Below are 19,471 nucleotides of genomic sequence, written 5' to 3'. Positions count from 1 at the left end.
GAATAATATCAGTAGTACATTTGTCAGCAGGGCAGGCTCACCCAGAGCGTGAGTCACAATTAGTAAAGAGAAATAGTTGTACTCATTATCAGAGATAAATACAAAATAACAACTAATTGTGAAGAAGTCATCATTGGAATGATTTTTAGCTTTTAGTATCACCAGCAGAGTACTAAATTTTATTGATTAGTTGATATATATTTCATAAGTTTACTGATTAAAACTTTTAAGCAGGCAAGCATCAGTGGTTCACACCTGTAACCCTACCTACTCAGGAGGCTGAGATCGAAGGATTCAGCTGGGACAGAAAATTTTGAGCGGCCTTTATCTCAACCACCCAAAGCCAGAAGCAGAGGTGTGGCTCAACTGGCAGAGCACCAGCCTTGAGCAAAAAAAGCCACGCAGGAGCACGAGGCCACAAAATAAATAAAACTTTTTCAGCATAAATGTTTTGTGCCCAGGCCAATAAAGAATGTTAGGACTTTTGTAGCTGCTTGTGTGCACATTTAAGCTATGTGCTTCCCTTGGGTCACTTTCCAGTCTGTGTAGTTTCTGACGGCCTGGTTCAGGTAGCTCTGTCACTACTATGTCACTACCTTGTTGACCAGGTACATGTGATACTGGTTACAGACAAAGCATTTTATTCTGTCTCTCCCATTTTTAGTAGTTTTACCAAATGTATTTATTTGCATTATGACTTGAATTTATAGGAATGTGATGAAAAACAAGGCCAAATCGAACGAGCCATTAGGGGGAAAAAGGCTGTGGAAGAAGAACTAGAAAAGGTAAAAAGGAAAAGCAAATGTAGCTACCAAAACCAAGTTCAGATACTCAGAATCACTGTCTGCCCCATCACACTGTCTACTAGCCACCCTTACATTTATAAGGGCCCTCCTGGTAAGTGTTTTCTATTTTCTTTCTCTTTTTCTTAAACATGTTTATTAGCATCAACCAGTTATATGAGGGAGTTTTATTTCAGACATGTCCATATGTGCATAAAATGTATTTTGAAGCAGACACATTCATTTTTACATTTTTGGAATATATTCAGTGTCTATTTAAATAATAGCATTGCCTGAGTACATTTCTTTCCAAGAATAACCATATTTGTAAATAATAAAAATAAATCCTAAGGCTTAAACTCAGAGCCTGGGCGCTGTCCCTGAGGTGTTTATTGTTTTTGTTTGTTTTTGTTTTTTTTTTATCATGACCAGCACTCTACTACTTGTGATAGAATGTTAGTTAAATGGGAATGAGAGTCTCACTAACTTTCCTGCCCAGACTGACTTCCAACTGATCCCCAGATCTCAGCCTCCTAGAATTACTGGTTTTGAGCAGCTGGTGCCAAGCAAAGACTTTTATAAAATACTGCTGTTCCTTGCTCAAAGCTTACTTTGTCTTTTCCTGTTGAGTGTTATGCCGGTTCCTACTGGGATTAGGCCATCTGTAAGTTGCTGCCGTGATGTTAAGGCCTCCACCCCAGCTAGACATGACCCAGGTGGATCACGTGCAAACAGTTCTTTGTTTCTAAGTGTTGCATTAGAGAATTGAAGGCTGTTCATCAAAGAATGGCTGCTGGTTACTTTTATTTGGTTTGTGTTTTGTTTATGGTCATTCATTTTCTGGTACCATCCCTTAAACCATGATTGCTAATTAATTGGAGACAAACTCTCTGTAGACTTTGCTGCCCTGGCTAGCTTCAAACCTCAATCCCCCAGATTTCAGCCTCTTAAGTAGCTAGAATTACAGGTGTGAGTCACTGGTACCCAGCACCAATGGTTATTTTTAAAGACAAGACAGTTTTCTAGCTTCAGCTGCTTTACAATTTTATTTTAATAGTTCATAGTAGGAATGAATAATTTGAAAAAATTCACCATTATGTTTAGGTTTTCAGCACTTTATTTTGTAAGATTGAACAACCTGCCTACTGGTGGATGTGTCTCGTGGCAGACGAGCACATGATGGCTGATGACTGTCATTTCTCCCACTAAACTGAAGAGTGTGTAGCGGCATTATCCTTCCATAAGCTCACAGACTGTCAGCCTTTCCACAGGCCTACCGTGAAGGCAGAGGGAGTGAAGAGGACTACAGAAAGCTGGAAGAGATGCACCATAGATGCCTTGCTGCAGAGCGCTCGAAGGATGACCTTCAGCTGAGCCTGAAGAGAGCGGAAAATAGAATAAAGCAGCTTGAAATTAAGTATGTTTTCTTTAGCATCTTCACAAACCGCATGATTTTGGGTGGGTTTTCTTGTTTAGTGTAGGATTCTTAAATTGAAAACACCAAATATAGTTTTTTCACACTAATCATGATTATTTCTGAAAGCTAATTTTTTCAGGAAGAAAATTGCAGTAGTATACTATTGATTTTAAATTTATAGTTTCTAGAAGTTAGACTGTTCATTAGATTGTTTTTTATACTATAGCTAACTATATTATTGGACTTATTAAGTATTGCTTTTTTTTTTTTCTGTTTTTTTGTTGGTCATGGAGTTTGAACTCTGGCCTGAGCGCTGTCCCTCAGCTCTTCAGCTCAAGGCAAGTGTTCTACCATTTGAGCCACAGCACCAGTTCTGGTTTTCTAGTGGTTTATTGGAGGTGAGGGTCTCAGGGACTTTCCTGCCTGAGCTGGCTTTGAACCGCGATCCTCAGATCTCAGCCTCCTGAGTGCCCGGCTGAAGTATTGCTTTTGTCTTGTTTATACTGAGTATATTTATTTTGGTATTGAGTAGTCGGTAATAACCCATCATTTTTTAATTATTATCTATTAAAATGATAAGCTTATAGTGCATCAGTTGCATCAGTCTGGCATATCAATTCTGGATGGTTTTGTGTTGTTTTCTTGGGCTAGTGCGGAGCTTGGTCTTAGTACCTGAAACTCTCACTCACCTTTCTTGATCACTACTCCTACTCTAGAGCTTGAGCCTTCACTCCAACATTTTTCTGCTTAATTGGGGATGGAATCTTGCACACTTTTCTGCCTGGGCTGGCTTTGAACTTCAGTCCTCTGTATCGCAGTCTTCTGAGTAGCTAAAATTATAGGCTTGAGCCACTGGCACCTGATTTGCTTAGGGGTTTGTTTTTTTTTTTAAGCTTTTCATGTTAAACTTAACATTTACTTGGGACAGTAAAAACTTACTTAGATTGCTTGAATTCTCAATCTTTATACATGGTTTTCAGATGTGTTTTATAATGAAAACAATTTTATTTCTCTGAAGTATATATTAATATCTAAGCTAGTTAATCTTTTTTCAAAAGGAGATTTTGCGAATTTGCTTCACAAATACAATGTATAATTTTCAGTGATCTCTTGAGATAGTCTCATGATTACTTCTAAAGAAAGCAGGTGGGAGAAACTGGCTTTTCCATGAGGAATTTTCTTAAGCGCAGTAAGTGCTGCGTGTGCCTGCCCTTAGGTTGGTGTTGAGTGGAGACATCCCACAGGTGTTCTCATTTACACGGTAGCTCTGCAGGGTGGGCGTTTGAATTAAGTGAAAGGAGAAGTCCGTGAAACTTCAAGAAACTTAACAATCATAAAGTTTTGGTCCAGGGAAAATTCTCATATATTTCCTAAAGGGTGTAGGCACAGAAAACGTCTTACTTTCTCTCGTTCCTGAATGTGCATTTCTAGAATGAACCTGCTGTTTTCTTTCCTATCTAGAGAAAACTGAACACTTTCTCACTTCCTTGCATTCTTGAAGCTTATTTTTATTTTCATGTTTACACTTTTTTTCAGAGATAAGGAAGAAATGAATTTGGGTGCCCGTTGCTCTTGTCTGTCATCCTGGCCACTCAGGAGGCTGAGATCTGAGGATCACAGTTCAGAGCCAGCCCAGGCAGCAAAGTCCATGAGACTCTTATCTCCAATAAACACCAGAGAATCGAAAGTGGCACTTTGGCTCAAGTGGTAGAGCGCCAGCCTTGAGCTAAAGAGCTCAGGGACAGCGCCCAGGCCCAGAGTTCAAGTCCTATGACCAAACAACAACAACAAAAAAAATGAAAAAAAAAAAAAACCAAGGAAATAAATATTTATCTAATTTGAGGGAAATGTCATATTGCTGCTTTAGATGAATGGTAGCAGTTTAATTTAGCTACACTTAGGAGTAAAGATTATTTGTTTTGTTTTGCTTTCCTTTCATCAGTTCCTCAGAAGAGATATCACGTTCCCATGAGATGATTCAGACCCTTCAAACTGTAATTGAGTCTGAAAGAGAGAACTGTGGCTTCGTCAGTGAACAGAGGCTGAGACTTCAACAGGAAAATGAACAGTTACAGAAGGAGACTGAGGAGTTAAGAAAGATTGCATTGGAAGCTCAAAAGAAGGCCAAATTAAAGGTATTTTTAAGACTATAGTCATATATCTTGGGAAAATAACAGTACAGAAAATATTTAGACCTAGTGAAACATTCTAAGGCCTTTTTTTGTCTTGTCAGATAGTATTAAATCATAATTCAAAATATTACCAGTCATTTCTATATGTGAGAACTTGGCAAGCCTACTTTCCCTGTCTTCCACAAACACAAACAATTCTTTCCTACCCTCTTTCTCTCCACACACACACACACACACACACACACACACACACACACACACACACACACACACACACACACACACACACACACACACACACACACACACACACACACACACACACACACACACACACACACACACACACACACACACACTTCTGCAGTCCTGTCAAAATCATTTAGGCATCATTAGCAAAACTATTGATTAGATAACTTCATAAAATGCCCTCATCCTGTTACAGCTTCGCAAACCTTGATCTTCTCCCAGGCTTCCTCTGAGAGGACCTTGCACCAGTATGCTTTAGCTTAAAGACAGCATGGCAGGAAGAGGAGGCAGAACAGAAGTTTTGTCTTAAAAAACATCACTCTCACCTGGTGCCAGTGACTCACACCTGCAACCTAGCTGCTCAGGAGGCTGAGATCTGAGGATCGTGGTTCAAAGCCAGACCAGGCTAGAAAGTCCAATAAACTATCCGAAAACCAGAAGTGGCACTGTGGCTCAAGTGGTAGAGCACTTGCCTTGCGCTGAAGAGCTGAGGGACAGTGCTCAGGCCCAGAGTTCAAGCCCCATGACAGTCAAAAAAAACTACCTCTCTCTCATTTAATTTCTCCTTTCTCCTCCTTTCTGATGCACTTACTGCTTTGGTGGTAAGGAACACATTGCCGTAATTAAGTTGCTTTCAAGAAACATAGGCTCTTCCTGTCTGTCTCCATTCCAGGAAATTTTTGTAAAGAGTGGTTCTTTGGGGCATTTGTAGCTCACACCTATAATCCTAGCTACTCAGGAGGCTAGATCCTAGTAACATGGTTCAAAGCCAGCTCGGACAGGAAAGTCTATGACTATAACTTTACAAAGTACTTCCAGAAACAATGTGAAACAAAAATGAAATAAAAATGGCTTGAGTAAAGACCTAAGTCTGAACATGAACACTGGATTCTGGCAACAGAAGTTAAGTGGAGATAAAAAGCAATTTTAGGTTACATAGAATATATCTTCTCTGCTGACATATTGAAGAGATGCATTTTTTGAAGTATTACAAAAAAATTAGTCATCATGATTTCTAGTTTTGCAAAATTTATGTTATAGGTTAAATCTTCATGATAAAGACTGAGTGTAATCTTAATTTCTTTTTTTTTCTTTTTTTTGTCGGTCATGGGGCCTGAACTCTGGGCCTGAGCGTTGTCCCTCAGCTCTTCAGCTCAAGGCTAGCGCTCTACCACTTGAGTCACAGCGCCACTTCCTGCCTTTTCTGCTTATGTGGTGCTGAGGAATTGAACCCAGGGCCTCATGCAAGGCAAGCACTCTACCACTGAGCCACCTTCCCAGCCCCTGTAATCTTAATTTCTTACATAGCTTTCTTACCCAAACATTTCTAAATTTTAGACAGCACAGTTCCTTATTCTTCTTGTATACATTTATCAGTAGAGCTCCTAAAATAATACTAATTTTTTTCCTTAGATCAGTACAATGGAGCATGAATTTTCAATAAAGCAGCATGGGTTTGAAGTTCAGTTGCGGGAGATGGAAGACAGTAATCGAAATGCTACTACTGAGCTGAGGCGTCTCTTAATAACTCAGCAGAAAGCAGCCAACAGGTGGAGGGAAGAAACCAAGAAACTGACTGAAAATTCAGAGATTAGAATCAGCAGTTTAAAGTGAGTCCACTCAGTAATTGCTTAAGGATTGGTTATGGGGGGATGGGAAGGCCTTGTTTTGGGTTTTTTTTTTTGGGGGGGGGTGGGTTCAGTCATGGGGCTTGAACTCTGGGCTTAGGCGCTGTCCCTGAGCTTTTTTGCTCAAGACTAGAACTCTACCACTTTGAGCCACAGAGCCACCTCAAATTTTCTGGTGGTTAGTTGGAGTTAATCGTCTAATAGACTTTCCTGCCTGGGCTGGCTTTGAACCACAATTCTCAGCTCTCAGCCTCCTGAGTGTTTAGGATTACAGATACAAGCCACCAGCACCCTGCTTGGTTATGTTTTATACAAGAAATTATTTAAGCCTGTAGTTTGATGTTCCTGCTATAATCTTTTTATAGAAAAGTATAATTCTGGATCTTGTACTTATATATATATTTTTTGGGGGGGGGGGTCTGGTCGTGGGGCCTGAACTCTGGGTCTGGGCGCTGTCCCTCAACTCTTCAGCTCAAGGCTAGCGCTCTACCACTTGAGCCACAGCGCCACTTCCGGCTTTTTTCTTTTTGCTTATGTGGTGCTGAGGAATCAAACCCAGGGCCTCAGGCATGCAAGGCAAGCACTCTGCCACTGAGCCACCTTCCCAGCCTGTTGTACTTATATTTTTATTTAGCAAATACTTATTAAACTACAAAAAAATTTAATCAAAATAAATCCTGTGTATTTTATTTCACACATTTCATAAACACATGAAGATATAGCATGTATAATATTTTGTCTGATAAATGTAAAAAGGCTGCTCTCTAGTACTGTTAGCAAAGCTGTTGAACACTTCATTAGGAAAAATTTGGACTTTGTGGTAAATGAATGGGAGCCTCTGGCTGTGGGCTGGGAGCTCCCTGGAAGGCTATTAGAGTGTCTATCCTAAGTGTTCAGCAAATGACTTTTTTCTTTTTTCTGTCAAGCATGGGTCTTGAACTCAGGGCCTGGGTTCAGTCCCTAAGCTTTGTTGCTCAATGCTAGTGCTTTACCACTTTGAGCCACAGCTCCACTTCCAGTTTTTAGGTGGTTAATTGGAGAATTTGGTGGACTTTCCTGACTGAGGATGATGGTTTAAGCACCTAATTTTGTGATCTTTTCAAATTCTTTTATTTAAAATGTATTAATCCTTGGCCATATGTAGTGGTGTATATTTATAATCTCAGCATTTGGGAGGTTGAGAAAAGAAAGTCACAAGTTTGAGGCCAGCCTTCAGAGTGAGTAGTAGTGAGACTCTATCTCAAAAAAAAAGAAAAGGAAAGAATATACTCTTACATTATCTTTATCTCTCTGTCAGAGCCTGTGCTGCTCTTCCTCCAGTTCTGCATCTCACCTGTCCAAATTGCAATTGTCTATACTAGGACATTTACAGTACTTCTTATTGTTACGCCCTTACATGTACCCAGTTTCATTTATCATATTTTCCAGTGTTCTTATTACTCAAGGTGTTTTTAGAGGCAGAGGCAGGAAGATCACATTCAAGGCCAGTCCTAGAAAAGGTCAGGAAGTCAGTCCCTTTCTCAGAAACAACCCAGTGTGGAAGCCCACGCCTGTTGTCCCCACTGATTGGGAGAGAAAGACAGAAGGACAGCAGTCAAGTCCAGTACCTAGCAAAAATTCAAGACTTTATCTGAAAAAAGGACTGGGGACAAAAGGTCTTGAGACATGGTTCAAATGGTAGAACCTCTGCCTAGCAAACAACAGGCCCTCCTTGAATTCAGTCTCCAGTACTGCTAAAAAGCAAGTTTATTTTTTAGTGGACAAGAAATTAGTATTTCCAGTTTAAAGATGAAAGTAATGTACTAAGCGTCCAGTGCTTTACCACAGCTGTTAGGTAACAGCCAGCCAGTGGCGACAGAGAGAGCCGCACAGAGGTGAGGACGCCCCTGAGCCCTCAGCTGGTTACAGGGTGCACACTGGAAAGCCAAAGGAGGCAGCGCATTCGCGTCACAAGCTCGAGGCCCACCTTAAAATCCCAAAATTGAAAAAGATCCTGCTCTCATTTGAATCTTCATTCTAAAGTAGATGAATAGTAAATATGACAAATTAAGTGTAATATGTGATTAGTAATTATAGTACTAAAGAGACAAGTCAGGCAGAAAAGAGCATAGGATATATTTATCTTTGCAGGCACACCGTTGTTAGGTTACAAATCTCTGCCTTCTGCTTCCTTGTCCACAGACAGCCTGATTATGTACAACGCATTGTCCTCTCTGTCCCTTCTGCTCCTCAACCTACGGTGGCTAGAAACACATGCAGCCTTCATGTGTGGTCCCGTGATCCTGCAGGGCTTGTAGAGCACCTGCCTTCACAGGTGCAGTGCTCCAAGTTGGGACTCCAGCACTAAAAAGCCATAGATTCACATAATAAGCCTGTAAAGCCTGGAGCAGTTGCTCTGTGTATTCTTTCCCTGCTGACTTTTCTCCTCTCTCCTCCAACCTTCCGTAGCTCCTCTCATAGCTCTATTAGTTGAGACACTCGGAGAGACAATGCCTCCTTTGCCTGCCTGCCTTCACATTCTTCCATATCCTGGTGTCTGTTCCTCTGCAGTGTGTGTCCTGCTCCGTTCAAGACCAGACTCTGTGTCCTGCTCGGTTCAAGACCAGACTCTGTGTCCTGCTCCATTGCAAGACCAGACTCTGTGTCCTGCTCCATTGCAAGACCAGACTCTGTGTCCTGCTCCATTGCAAGACCAGACTCTGTGTCCTGCTCCGTTCAAGACCAGACTCTCTGTCCTGCTCCATTGCAAGACCAGACTCTGTGTCCTGCTCCATTGCAAGACCAGACTCTCTGTCCTGCTCCATTGCAAGACCAGACTCTGTTTCCTGCTCCGTTCAAGACCAGACTCTGTGTCCTGCTCCGTTCAAGACCAGATTCTGACCTGCTCCGTTCAAGACCAGACTCTGTGACCTCTCTATTCAAGACCAGACTCTGTGTCCTGCTCCGTTCAAGACCAGACTCTGTGACCTCTCTATTCAAGACCAGACTCTGTGTCCTGCTCTATTGCAAGACCAGACTCTCTGTCCTGCTCCATTGCAAGACCAGACTCTCTGTCCTGCTCTATTGCAAGACCAGACTCTCTGTCCTGCTCCATTGCAAGACCAGACTCTCTGTCCTGCTCGGTTCAAGACCAGACTCTGTGTCCTGCTCCATTGCAAGACCAGACTCTGTGTCCTGCTCGGTTCAAGACCACACTCTGTGTCCTGCTCCATTGCAAGACCAGACTCTGTGTCCTGCTCCATTGCAAGACCAGACTCTCTGTCCTGCTCGGTTCAAGACCACACTCTGTATCCTGCTCCATTGCAAGACCAGACTCTGTGTCCTGCTCTATTGCAAGACCAGACTCTGTGTCCTGCTCCATTGCAAGACCAGACTCTGTGTCCTGCTCGGTTCAAGACCAGACTCTGTGTCCTGCTCCATTGCAAGACCAGACTCTATGTCCTGCTCTATTGCAAGACCAGACTCTGTGTCCTGCTCGGTTCAAGACCACACTCTGTGTCCTTAGATTCCGTTTCCACTTTGTCTATGGCCTGCTTGTTGGAGTCACAATGACATTCCAGAAATCTTTTGAAATCAGTTTTCCATAAAAAGAATGTATACTTTAACATCATGAAAGGACAGCCTGCTGAGAGAAAGAATCCATGAAATAAGCCACTTACAGCAACCCTCCTTCCTGATTTTTTTGAGATGCTAGGGTTTAAATTCAGGGCCGGGCACTATACACTCGCTATCATCATTTGAGCCACAGAGCCAGCCCTAAACATTTATTGTTCTGATGTACACAAATTTACCCCTAGTACAATGAAAATGGGCGTCACAAAGGTGATGCTGGGCACACAACAATAATGTTCTTATTGGATAGTAACAGTCTAATGTATACTTGGCATTCCATAGTATTTGAGATTAGCTGCTATATGCATTTCTGTATCTTTGGAAAAGGCTCCTGTGCTGTCCTGAGAAGTAGCTTTGAGGCCAGATACCCATGGCTCATGCCTGCATACTAGCTGCTCAGGATTCTAAGATCTGAGGTTTGAGGTTCAAAGCTAGTTCCCAGTAGATAATCATAGAGAGTGTTATTGCCATTAACTGGCAAAACACTGGCAATAGAGCTGTGGCTCAAGGAAGCAATAGCATGGGTTCCGTCCCAAGTTAGTCCAAGGCCCAGTATCAGCACAAAACAAAAGGAAAAATAGCTTTGTTTTTAATGTGATTCAGTGGTACAACTAATTAGATGTTTTGTTAATAATATTAGAAGTAAGCAACAAAGCAATATATTAAAAGAATCAAATGGCTCATTTGATGCATTGGAAACAAATGGCTTTATAATGGTTTATCTGCACATATAATGGAGGTATGCATTCTGTCATTCACATCCAAAGTACTCATTAACAGCTTTAAAAATGAACCTTCCAGGTTGTACCTCGGCGCCTCCTTCACAGTGTACTCTTTTGCTGTTCTAATCATCCAAGTTTTCCCCTAAATATACCCCTTTTAAAGGTACTACTGCCCTTTGATCTATCAGGTTGTATTCATTAAGAATATCCTTAAAACACCTGGATGATAGCCTTTGTCTTTGTTATTACCTAACAATTAAGTAGACCTTATCTCAAAGATAAATGTACAAATGTGTCTTGGTAGGGGGTAAGGTGAAAGGAATACAGAAAAACAAAGGATGACAAATGAGTAATTTTTTCATGGTAATGAAGGCATTTAAAATCAGTGAAGAGCTCATTCTGGTTTTTATGGCACTCACCAAATTATAGTAGAAACTATCATTTATGTCCTTCCATTTTACATAACCACAGCACTACCAAAAAAAAACAAACAAGCTATTCCATACAATATTGAATTATACAATGTGCAGTATTTGTTCTTGTTTCACCAACTGATCTTCCTCCCTCCATCCCTTCCTTTCTCCCTCTCAATATGTATACTGGTCCAATGTCTGAAGAGGGTTAGTTAGCATTATTCTGAAATTTTCAGTTTTCAGATTGTGTGTGTGTGTTGACTATCCAGCATTTCAGTCTAAGGAGTTCTTTTCACTTTCTAAAACATAATTTCTTGGCTGTACATCTCTAATGTTTGCCTGCCATGACTGCCTTCTTTTTTTTAATTAACAGTATGAGAGGGAGCTGCAGGTACTGGCAGATTACAAAATGCATAATTACTAAAAGTAACTGAAGCATATTATGGTATAATTCAACAGGAAGAAAAACATCTGGCATAGGCTGTGTTAATTTGTCATGAGAGAGTTTGGAGGAGACCGCTGCTACAGCCGCAGACCTGTAAATCCTGGAATGAATAGTTCACTTTGTGTCAGTACTTTGCTCCTCTGTGGGGTGGTAGGGATCTTGTGCACTGAGGAAACCTTCTGGTGCTGTAGCGACCAGAACTGGTGTGGCTCGTCCTACTTCATCCATGTCTCGAAAATAACAATGATAGAGGGGAGGGAAGAGATGGCAGGGGAAAACAAAGGAGGAGGCAACAGTGCTCGATAGGAAATGTGCTCATTCCCTTGCTCATGTGACTGTAACCCCTCTGTACAGTATTTTTACAATAAAAAACTTATTAAAATAAAAAATTTTAAAAAGAAAATAACAATGATGGAGTAATTATAGTCATTTTTATGGCCCACACATTGGCCTAAAGCCTCTTACCTCATGTATTAAGGAAGCTTTGCTTCTGTTGTTTTATTCAATGAATTTTAGTATTTTCCAAAGGACTGATGCATTGTAAACAAAGTCTTAGCCATGACCTCAGAACCATTCCATTTCAGTTACAGTGCATGCAAGTGCTCTTCAGAATTGAAGACACTTCATAGCTTCCAGGAGACCATCAGAAAGGGGCCAGCGATTATCATCACACATCTAGTGTTGACCTTTATAAAACAGCATCTCTACCAGAATTTTATTGCTACAGCAAACAATATGGTCACCTCTTACCCAAACTCCTAGTTTATTTTATATTTCCCATTTCCATGCATGGCATATTACCTACCCAGCTGCTTTAGCAAAATTGTGTCATCCTAAACTACCTTCATATGCCTAAATCATTGCTATTCCACCTCCTAAATTTCATGGGAACCTGTCTATTTCTGTCTAATCACTACAGTTCTGGCTATCAACATTGTCACTTGAATTACTACAAAACTCCTTAGTTTAGCAGAAGTCTTATATTTTCCTGCTGCAATAAGCAAGATTCTCAGATTTTCAAGTTGAGTCATGTTGCTTCCTTTGTTAAAGTATATCAGCATTTCTCCAGTATATTCAGGATAAATCTCAGCCTGCTGTGTCGAGGTTCAGAAATCTTTTCTGATGTGCATTTCCTGCCCTGCCAGCATCTTCCACTCTGGACCAGCTCCCACCTTCTTGAATACTTTGTGTCCCATTCACACTGAATTTTTCAGCTTCGTGCTTCACGCATTGATGACCCTTTCTTCCAGACCTTCCTTCTCTGGAGAGCTGCGCTTTTCCTCCCTGCCTGTGTCCATCTAATCTCACTTGTCCCGTCGTGTATCATCGGTAAAACCACTTCCTCTGGAGAATCCCAAATCCTCCAGATGCACCCCACAACACTGTCCGCTCTTTAGAGTATTGACGGTCTACCATAAGCCTGGTGGCTCACCAGTATTTCTCCTGTTCATCAGCAGTGACTTGATCTGCATCTCGTTTTTCTCTCCTTGACGCAATGGGAGGAAAGCAACAGGCACCACTGCAGTAGCTTTGCAATTCTGCCAGTCTTATTCTAAGTAAGCACTTCAATGTTACAAGGAGATTTTGGCCCTTTCTTTGTAGCTTTAAGTATATTCACATAATTTTATAAATAATCTTAGTAGGAACATTCATTACAGAAAACGCTTTAGAACACATTGATTTTGAAGCAGTGGTCTCATGGATTTATTGTATTATTTGATGTCTAGTTTGCAAATGCAGTCACCCAGTTATGGCCTTCTCTTAAATGAAAGGAGATAGCTTATAAACCCTTTGGAAAAGCAGATGCAGGATATTGGAAATGTTGTTACTAAATGAAGACAGTGTTTTAGTCCTGTATGATGTAGCCTCTTATTTGGAGTAGCTATCCTAGTGGAGAGAAACACACACTAAGAAGATAACTAATGAGTAAACAAGGTAATTTAAGGGTGTTTCAAGTAAGAGGAGGAAAATGAAGAGTGAAGTTGATAGTTGCCAGCATGAGGCAAGAAGCGTTAGAGGGCTGGACTGTTCTAGAAAAGTAGTGGCATTTAAACTGAGGCTTGACAGGTACAGTGAACTCAGTATACAAAAATGTCAGGAAAGTACTCTGGGCAGATAGAACAAGAATAGCAAGACAAAGGTCTATTCAGTTGCTTATGAGAAATCCTAATAATACTGCATATTTAATAAGAATATACTTTTAACACCTAATATCTCAGCATAATGAAAGTGAAGACTTTCACACCTTTAAATATGTATTTTTTGTTTTCCTTTTATTAACATAACTATTTGAACCCAGAGCCTTGTAAGTTTGCTCTGTGTGTGTGTGTGTGTGTGTGTGTGTGTGTGTGTGTGTGTGTGTGTGTGTGTGTGTGTGTGTGTGTGTGTGTGTGTGTGTGTGTGTGTGTGTGCCATGTGTGTATGCACTTGTGTGTGTGCCTGTTCTGGGACCTGAACTCTGGGCCTAGGCACTGTCACTGAGCTTGTTTTGCTCAAGGCTAGTGCTTTCCCACTTGAGTCACAGCTCCATTTGAGGCTTCTTTGGTAGTTTAGTGAAGATGAGAGTCTCATCGTCTTACCTGCCAGGGCTGGCTTGAAACTATAGTCCTCAGATCTCAGCCTCCTGAGAAGCTGAGATTACAGGCGTGAGCCACCAGTGCCCAGCTAGTTTGCTTTCTTTTTTTTTATTGTGGCAAAATACGTATAAAATTTTACAACATAGTACAAGTTATTTTGCCAAGGTAGGGGTGGAGTCAGTCCTGTTGTTTGAACTCAGGGCCGGTGGTCTCCCTTTTCATTCAAGTGTTGTGCTGTACCACTTGAACCATAGCTCCACATCTGGCTTTTGGTGGTTAATTGGAAATAGGAGTCTCGTGAACTTTCCTACCTTGGCTGGCTTCAAACTCTGATCCCCAGATCTCATCCTCCTGAGTAGGTTGGATTATAGGAATGAGCCACCAGTACCTGGCTAAATTGTGATTTCTTAAATCATGACAAAAACAATTTTCTTGATACTGGATCTCTCATGACACAGCCATGCTATCCTGGAAATCATGACGGCCTGACCTCTCCTGAGTGTGCAGATTTCCAGGTGTGCATCAACAGCAGGACTCAAGATTTTAATGACAACAAAATACACGGCCTGGAGTCTACCATCTTAACTAAAGTGTGTTCAATAATTTGTACATACAAATAATTTTTATACAAATAAGTACTAGGATATACACATATACACATATGTGTATATTACATAAAGAAATGAATGAAGATAGGGTGTGTTAGGTAACTTTATTTTGGACATCAAGATGGTATTTTTGTTTTAAAATTAATAAAGATTCACAGCCCAGGCGTCCCGCCAAGCACCAAGTGGGCGGAGTCTCGCCTCGGCTCCCTACAAATTTTAGATTTGGGGCAATTAAATGAATGTGTTCCTACCTCTCTCTCATCAGAAGCGAGCTGAGTCGACAGAAACTTCACACGCAAGAGCTGCTGTCCCAGCTGGAAATAGCAAACGGAAAGATAGTAGAGGTGAGACACAGCCTGACTCCCTGGGGAGAAGTGCGCCAGGCCAGAATACCCGGGTTCTGTATTTTCACAAGCTCTCTGGTCATTTCAAGCCATTCATCTCAGATTTCAAAGTTAACAAGTCAAAACAAAGCATCCTGTTCTTACCTTCTGACCAAGTGGCTTTCCTGAGCTGCAGGATGGGGAGGCCATTTAAGAACAGTGCAAAGCCCTCTTGTGTTTGGTTGCTCTTCACAGGTTTGTGCCAGTAGGCAGGCACTCTCCTTTTTAGCCACGCTGCCAGTCTACTTTTCTTTTTTGTCTTACATTTGCCCAGTGATGTCCTTGAGCCACAATTTTTCTATCAGTGCCTCATCTGAGCTAGAGTTACAGACATAAGCCACTGGACCCAGCTCTTGTTTTGTTGTTGTTGTTTTCTTGGTACCAATCCTGGGGTTGATTGAGTTCAGGCCCTAGGTGCAACCCTGAGCTTTTCTTTTTCTTTGCTCAGGGCTAGTGCTCTACAGCCTGAGCCACACCTCTACGTCCATCTTTTTGATAGTTAATTGGAGATAAGAATCTCATAGGCAGTCCTACCTGGCTGGCTTTGAACCATGATCTGCAGATCTCAATCTGCTGAGTAGCTAGGATATAGAGCCATTGTCTCCCAGCTCTTTTTTGTTTTATAGGTAATAAAATTATGTCCAGGGTTTTCATTGATTATTCCATTAAAAAAAATCTCCATTTCTTTTTTTCTCCACATTCCTGGGGTTTTAACCTGAAGCCTTGTATAAACTTGTTGAGCATGTTCACTTGAACTATACTACTAACCCTCACGTGGATTCCTAACTTTTTTTTTTAATCCTTTCCATAACAGAATGAAAAGTTAATTCTAGAACATCAAGAAAAAGCCAACAGACTTCAGAGCCGACTAAGTCAGGCTGAAGACAGAGCTGCTTCTGCTTCCCAGCAGGTAGGGAACAGCAGAGGGAGGGAGGGTGTGTGTGTGTGTGTGTGCGTGCGTGCGTGCGTGCGTGTGTGTGTGTGTGTGTGTGTGTGTGTGTGTGTGTGTGTGTGTGTGTGTGTGTGTCTCTTACCTGTTTATACTCAGTATAGTCCTTTATAGTCCTGTACAACCCTTGATGGTTCATTCCTTTTCACGAAGTCTCGCCGTTGCCTCTGCTACCTCCACCCTTGGGCTCAGGCAGCCCGGCCTCCGCCTCCCAGGTAGCTAGGACGGGGGTGTGCGTCACTGATCAGCTGGCACACGCCGACCCTTGCAAATTACAAGGCAAAGGAAACACCTCCTTTAAACCAACGACCTAGCTTCCCGTAGTGAAAAGAGCACAGTTTTAAGCCAGTTGCGTGATGGAATGATGCTGCTACCGTTCCCTCTTGACGTTCTCACTGACTCCCCTCTGACAAGCTTCTGCCACACTGTTTTGTGGGGTTTTGAAGCTTTTTTTCCCCCCTCAGTAATTACAGATTTGTCTATAACAAACTTTAAGCTTTTCTTCTTTCATTCTGATGTTATTTAAAAATGAACAGTGGCCATTCAGCATTTTCTGCCTACAAAAAAGAAATGTCCTGCTGAGCACTCGTGGCTCTCACCTGTAATCCTATCTGTTGGAGGCTGAGATCTGAGGATCACAGTTCAAAGCCATCCCAGGCAGGAAAGTCTATGAGACTCTTTTCTCTAATCAACTACCAAAGAGCCTGAAGTGGAGCTGTGACTCAAATGGTAAAGCATTAGCCTTGAGCATAAAAGCTCACAGACAGTATCCTGGAGCTAATTTTCCTCTGGGAAATGGGACCCTGTGGTAAACTCCGCATGACGTTATCATTTTCGTCTTTTCTCTTTGTTTTCTCCAAATCCTCTCATTTTCCTATTCCCTTCTAAAGACAAGACTGGCTATTAAAAATGAATCCTTCTGAGGGCATTCCTCTTATGCACCAAAGGCATGTGGAGGCTGTGGTTAGAGCCCTGGGCCTGCTGAGCTGGCCCGGCCTGCCCTGGACACACCATGTTCCTGACAGCCTCTCACCGCTCTGAGTGCAGCTCTGAGCTGTATTGAATGTCACACTGCACTCTTCTGACAAGAAGGCAACTGTTACAATATGTGAGGTGAAACCTTTCTGTGCAGCAGCCTCTACAAAACGATTTATAAGTATAAGCATCGACAGTCTCAGGGCTGCATTAGTCACAAAGGTCAGGAGATACACAGTGGTAGAGTGGTTGCTGAGCATGCACATGGTCTGGAGTTTGCTCCCCAGGGGAACCTCAAGCCACATAGTAATAAAAAGGTTCAGTATCCTGAACCTATGTCAAAGTGCCAAAGTTGAGAAAAGACAAAGTGCTTCAATGCTGTGGACAAGACGGCGAGGGGATTTTACAGGGAAGGCATGGCAGGTGATGCATGTGCCATTTTTACTATCAGATCATAAAATTCGGTGATGATTCGGTGGGCCCAACTCTGTGGATGTGAGTGTCCCCTGGACAGTGTCTAGGCACGGCCATCAGGCCTCTCAGAACTGTTCAGTGAGCATGACCTTTGGCCCACGCTCGCACCGGATGACTTGGTGAGGCAACTGGTATGTACAACACACATTGCAACACGATCTCTAATTGTAAAGATGTCAACCCATCCAAGTAACCAGTGGTGAGAGACCAGCTCACAGAGTGACATTCGATACAGTGTGTAGTTTACAGCATAGAGCAGTCTAGTATTTCAACCTACAGTTATTCCTAAGGCTGGCCATTTAGAAGAAGACATGATGAAAAGCGAATGTAGACTTCATCATTTAAAAAAAAAAGAAATGTATACGTGTGTGTATGTTCTCCTTTAGAATATCTCTACAAATGTACAAACTGGTTATATCTGAGTGCCATGGCTCACGCCTGTAATCCTAGCTACTCAGGAGTCTGACATCTACAGAATTGCTGTTTAAAGCCAGTCTTGCAGACTCCATCTCCAAAATAACCAATAAACAGCTAGGCTAGAAGAATGGCTCAAGTGGTAGAGCACCAGCCATGAGCAAGAAAGCCAAAAAAGTGCAAGGCTCTGAGTTCAAGCCCCAGTACTCGGGGGAAAAAAAGACTCATACCTGTAAGCCTAGCTTCTATTCGTGAGGCTGAGATCTGAGGATCATGATTTGAAGCCAACCTGGACAGTCAAATCCAAGAGGTCCTTTTCTCCAGTTAACCAGCAAAAGGCCAGAAGTGGAGATGTGGCTCAAGTGGTAGAGTGCCAACTTTGAGCTAAAGGACAGAGTCTAGGCCGGGTACCAGAACTTACACACACACACACACACACACACACACACACACACACACACACACACACACACACACACCTATAATCCCAGCACACACACACACGCACACACACACGCACACACACACACACACGCACACCCCTATAATCCCAGCACTCAGGAAGCTGAGGCAGGAGGGTTATGCATTGAAGATCCTATCTCAAAATGTTTAAGAAAAACATGCTGCTGACAATAGCAGTATCTGAAGAGGACTGTGAAAAGCACTGCGGGTGGTGATGGGAAAGATACCCTTTCATGCTGCATATTCTGATTAACTTTGATCTAGATGGCTTTTTTATCCACCTATGAAATAAATAAATTTGGGAATTTAGAGTGACCCCCTCTGAGTATGGGATGTCATTCTTGACATACATTTCTCGAAAGTAATGCAGACACTGAAGTCTGGAGTAAACCAGAAATGAACACCAAACACAGACCTCTTCCAGGACTTCCAGTAAGACTGCAGATAACTACCGATTGCAGCACATTGCACAGTCCTCTGTACTAGCCTGACACTCCCACAGCGAAAGTAACTGCTTACTGATTGTTTATTTTAATTTCAGCTCAGTGTGATTTCAGTGCAGAGAAGAAAAGCAGCCTCCATGATGAATCTGGGAAATACTTAAACTTTTCGTAGTTCGCTGACAGCATGGCACTGGGGACACTGTTGGACTAGCATGAGTGGAAATGGCACTTGCAGGACGTGGCTTCGGCTGCGTGCATGGCGTTTTCCACTCTGCCTGCGGGTGGTGAAGAGGAGATCCGCGGTGGTTTCCCGTAATTAAGAGAATGGAGCTTGCCACGAGTGCTCCAGTGGAGAACAAATCCAGTGGGAACTCTCTGCCATCATCCCATGTCCGGTTTTAATCTCCTCTTCCCTTGGAAGAACATCACTGTTTTCAAGCTATGCTAATCATGAGGAAAAAAAATTTAAGAAAACTTGTGAATTGGTTATTTCAGGTTTTAGGATTTGGAGATTTTATATCCAGTTGTTATTCCTAACTCATTTTTAAAGTTCTCAAGTATCCATTCTGTGAACTCACATGTAATAAACCAGTGTTTTCACAAATGATGCCAAGTGGTTGTGATTCATTTTGACACACATGGTTTCACGGATGGACAGAACCTGATGTTTAGTAGGAGTTTAGGACGTTTTTAGTACTAGAGAAGGCAGTGCTTACTAGTCACACAGCAGATTTTAAGAGCCAATGGCTTTGAGCTGTTGTAGTTGTGGATAGATAATAGAAGTTGT

At 42.0% G+C, this 19,471-nt stretch overlaps 1 protein-coding gene across 3 annotated transcripts in view; it reads left to right on the top strand.

The window, feature by feature from the left end:
- Positions 1–19,270, top strand: part of Sclt1 (sodium channel and clathrin linker 1) — a 68,060-nt gene extending 48,790 nt beyond the window's left edge. For all 3 annotated transcript variants that reach the window (XM_070022085.1, XM_070022086.1, XM_070022087.1), the window contains exons 15-21: positions 711–785; positions 2,054–2,199; positions 4,142–4,334; positions 5,994–6,190; positions 14,850–14,928; positions 15,782–15,877; positions 18,783–19,270. In XM_070022085.1, coding sequence (XP_069878186.1) covers positions 711–785; positions 2,054–2,199; positions 4,142–4,334; positions 5,994–6,190; positions 14,850–14,928; positions 15,782–15,877; positions 18,783–18,845 — 849 coding nt within the window. In that variant the 3' untranslated portion in view covers positions 18,846–19,270. The remainder of the gene's footprint in view (positions 1–710; positions 786–2,053; positions 2,200–4,141; positions 4,335–5,993; positions 6,191–14,849; positions 14,929–15,781; positions 15,878–18,782) is intronic.
- The last annotated feature ends 201 nt before the right edge of the window (positions 19,271–19,471 follow it).

This window comes from Dipodomys merriami, unplaced genomic scaffold (genome assembly GCF_024711535.1).
Source record: "Dipodomys merriami isolate MVZ:Mamm:240054 unplaced genomic scaffold, mDipMer1.0.p SCAF_15, whole genome shotgun sequence".
NCBI lineage: Eukaryota > Metazoa > Chordata > Mammalia > Rodentia > Heteromyidae > Dipodomys > Dipodomys merriami.
This window is presented reverse-complemented; position numbering and strand designations above follow the sequence as displayed.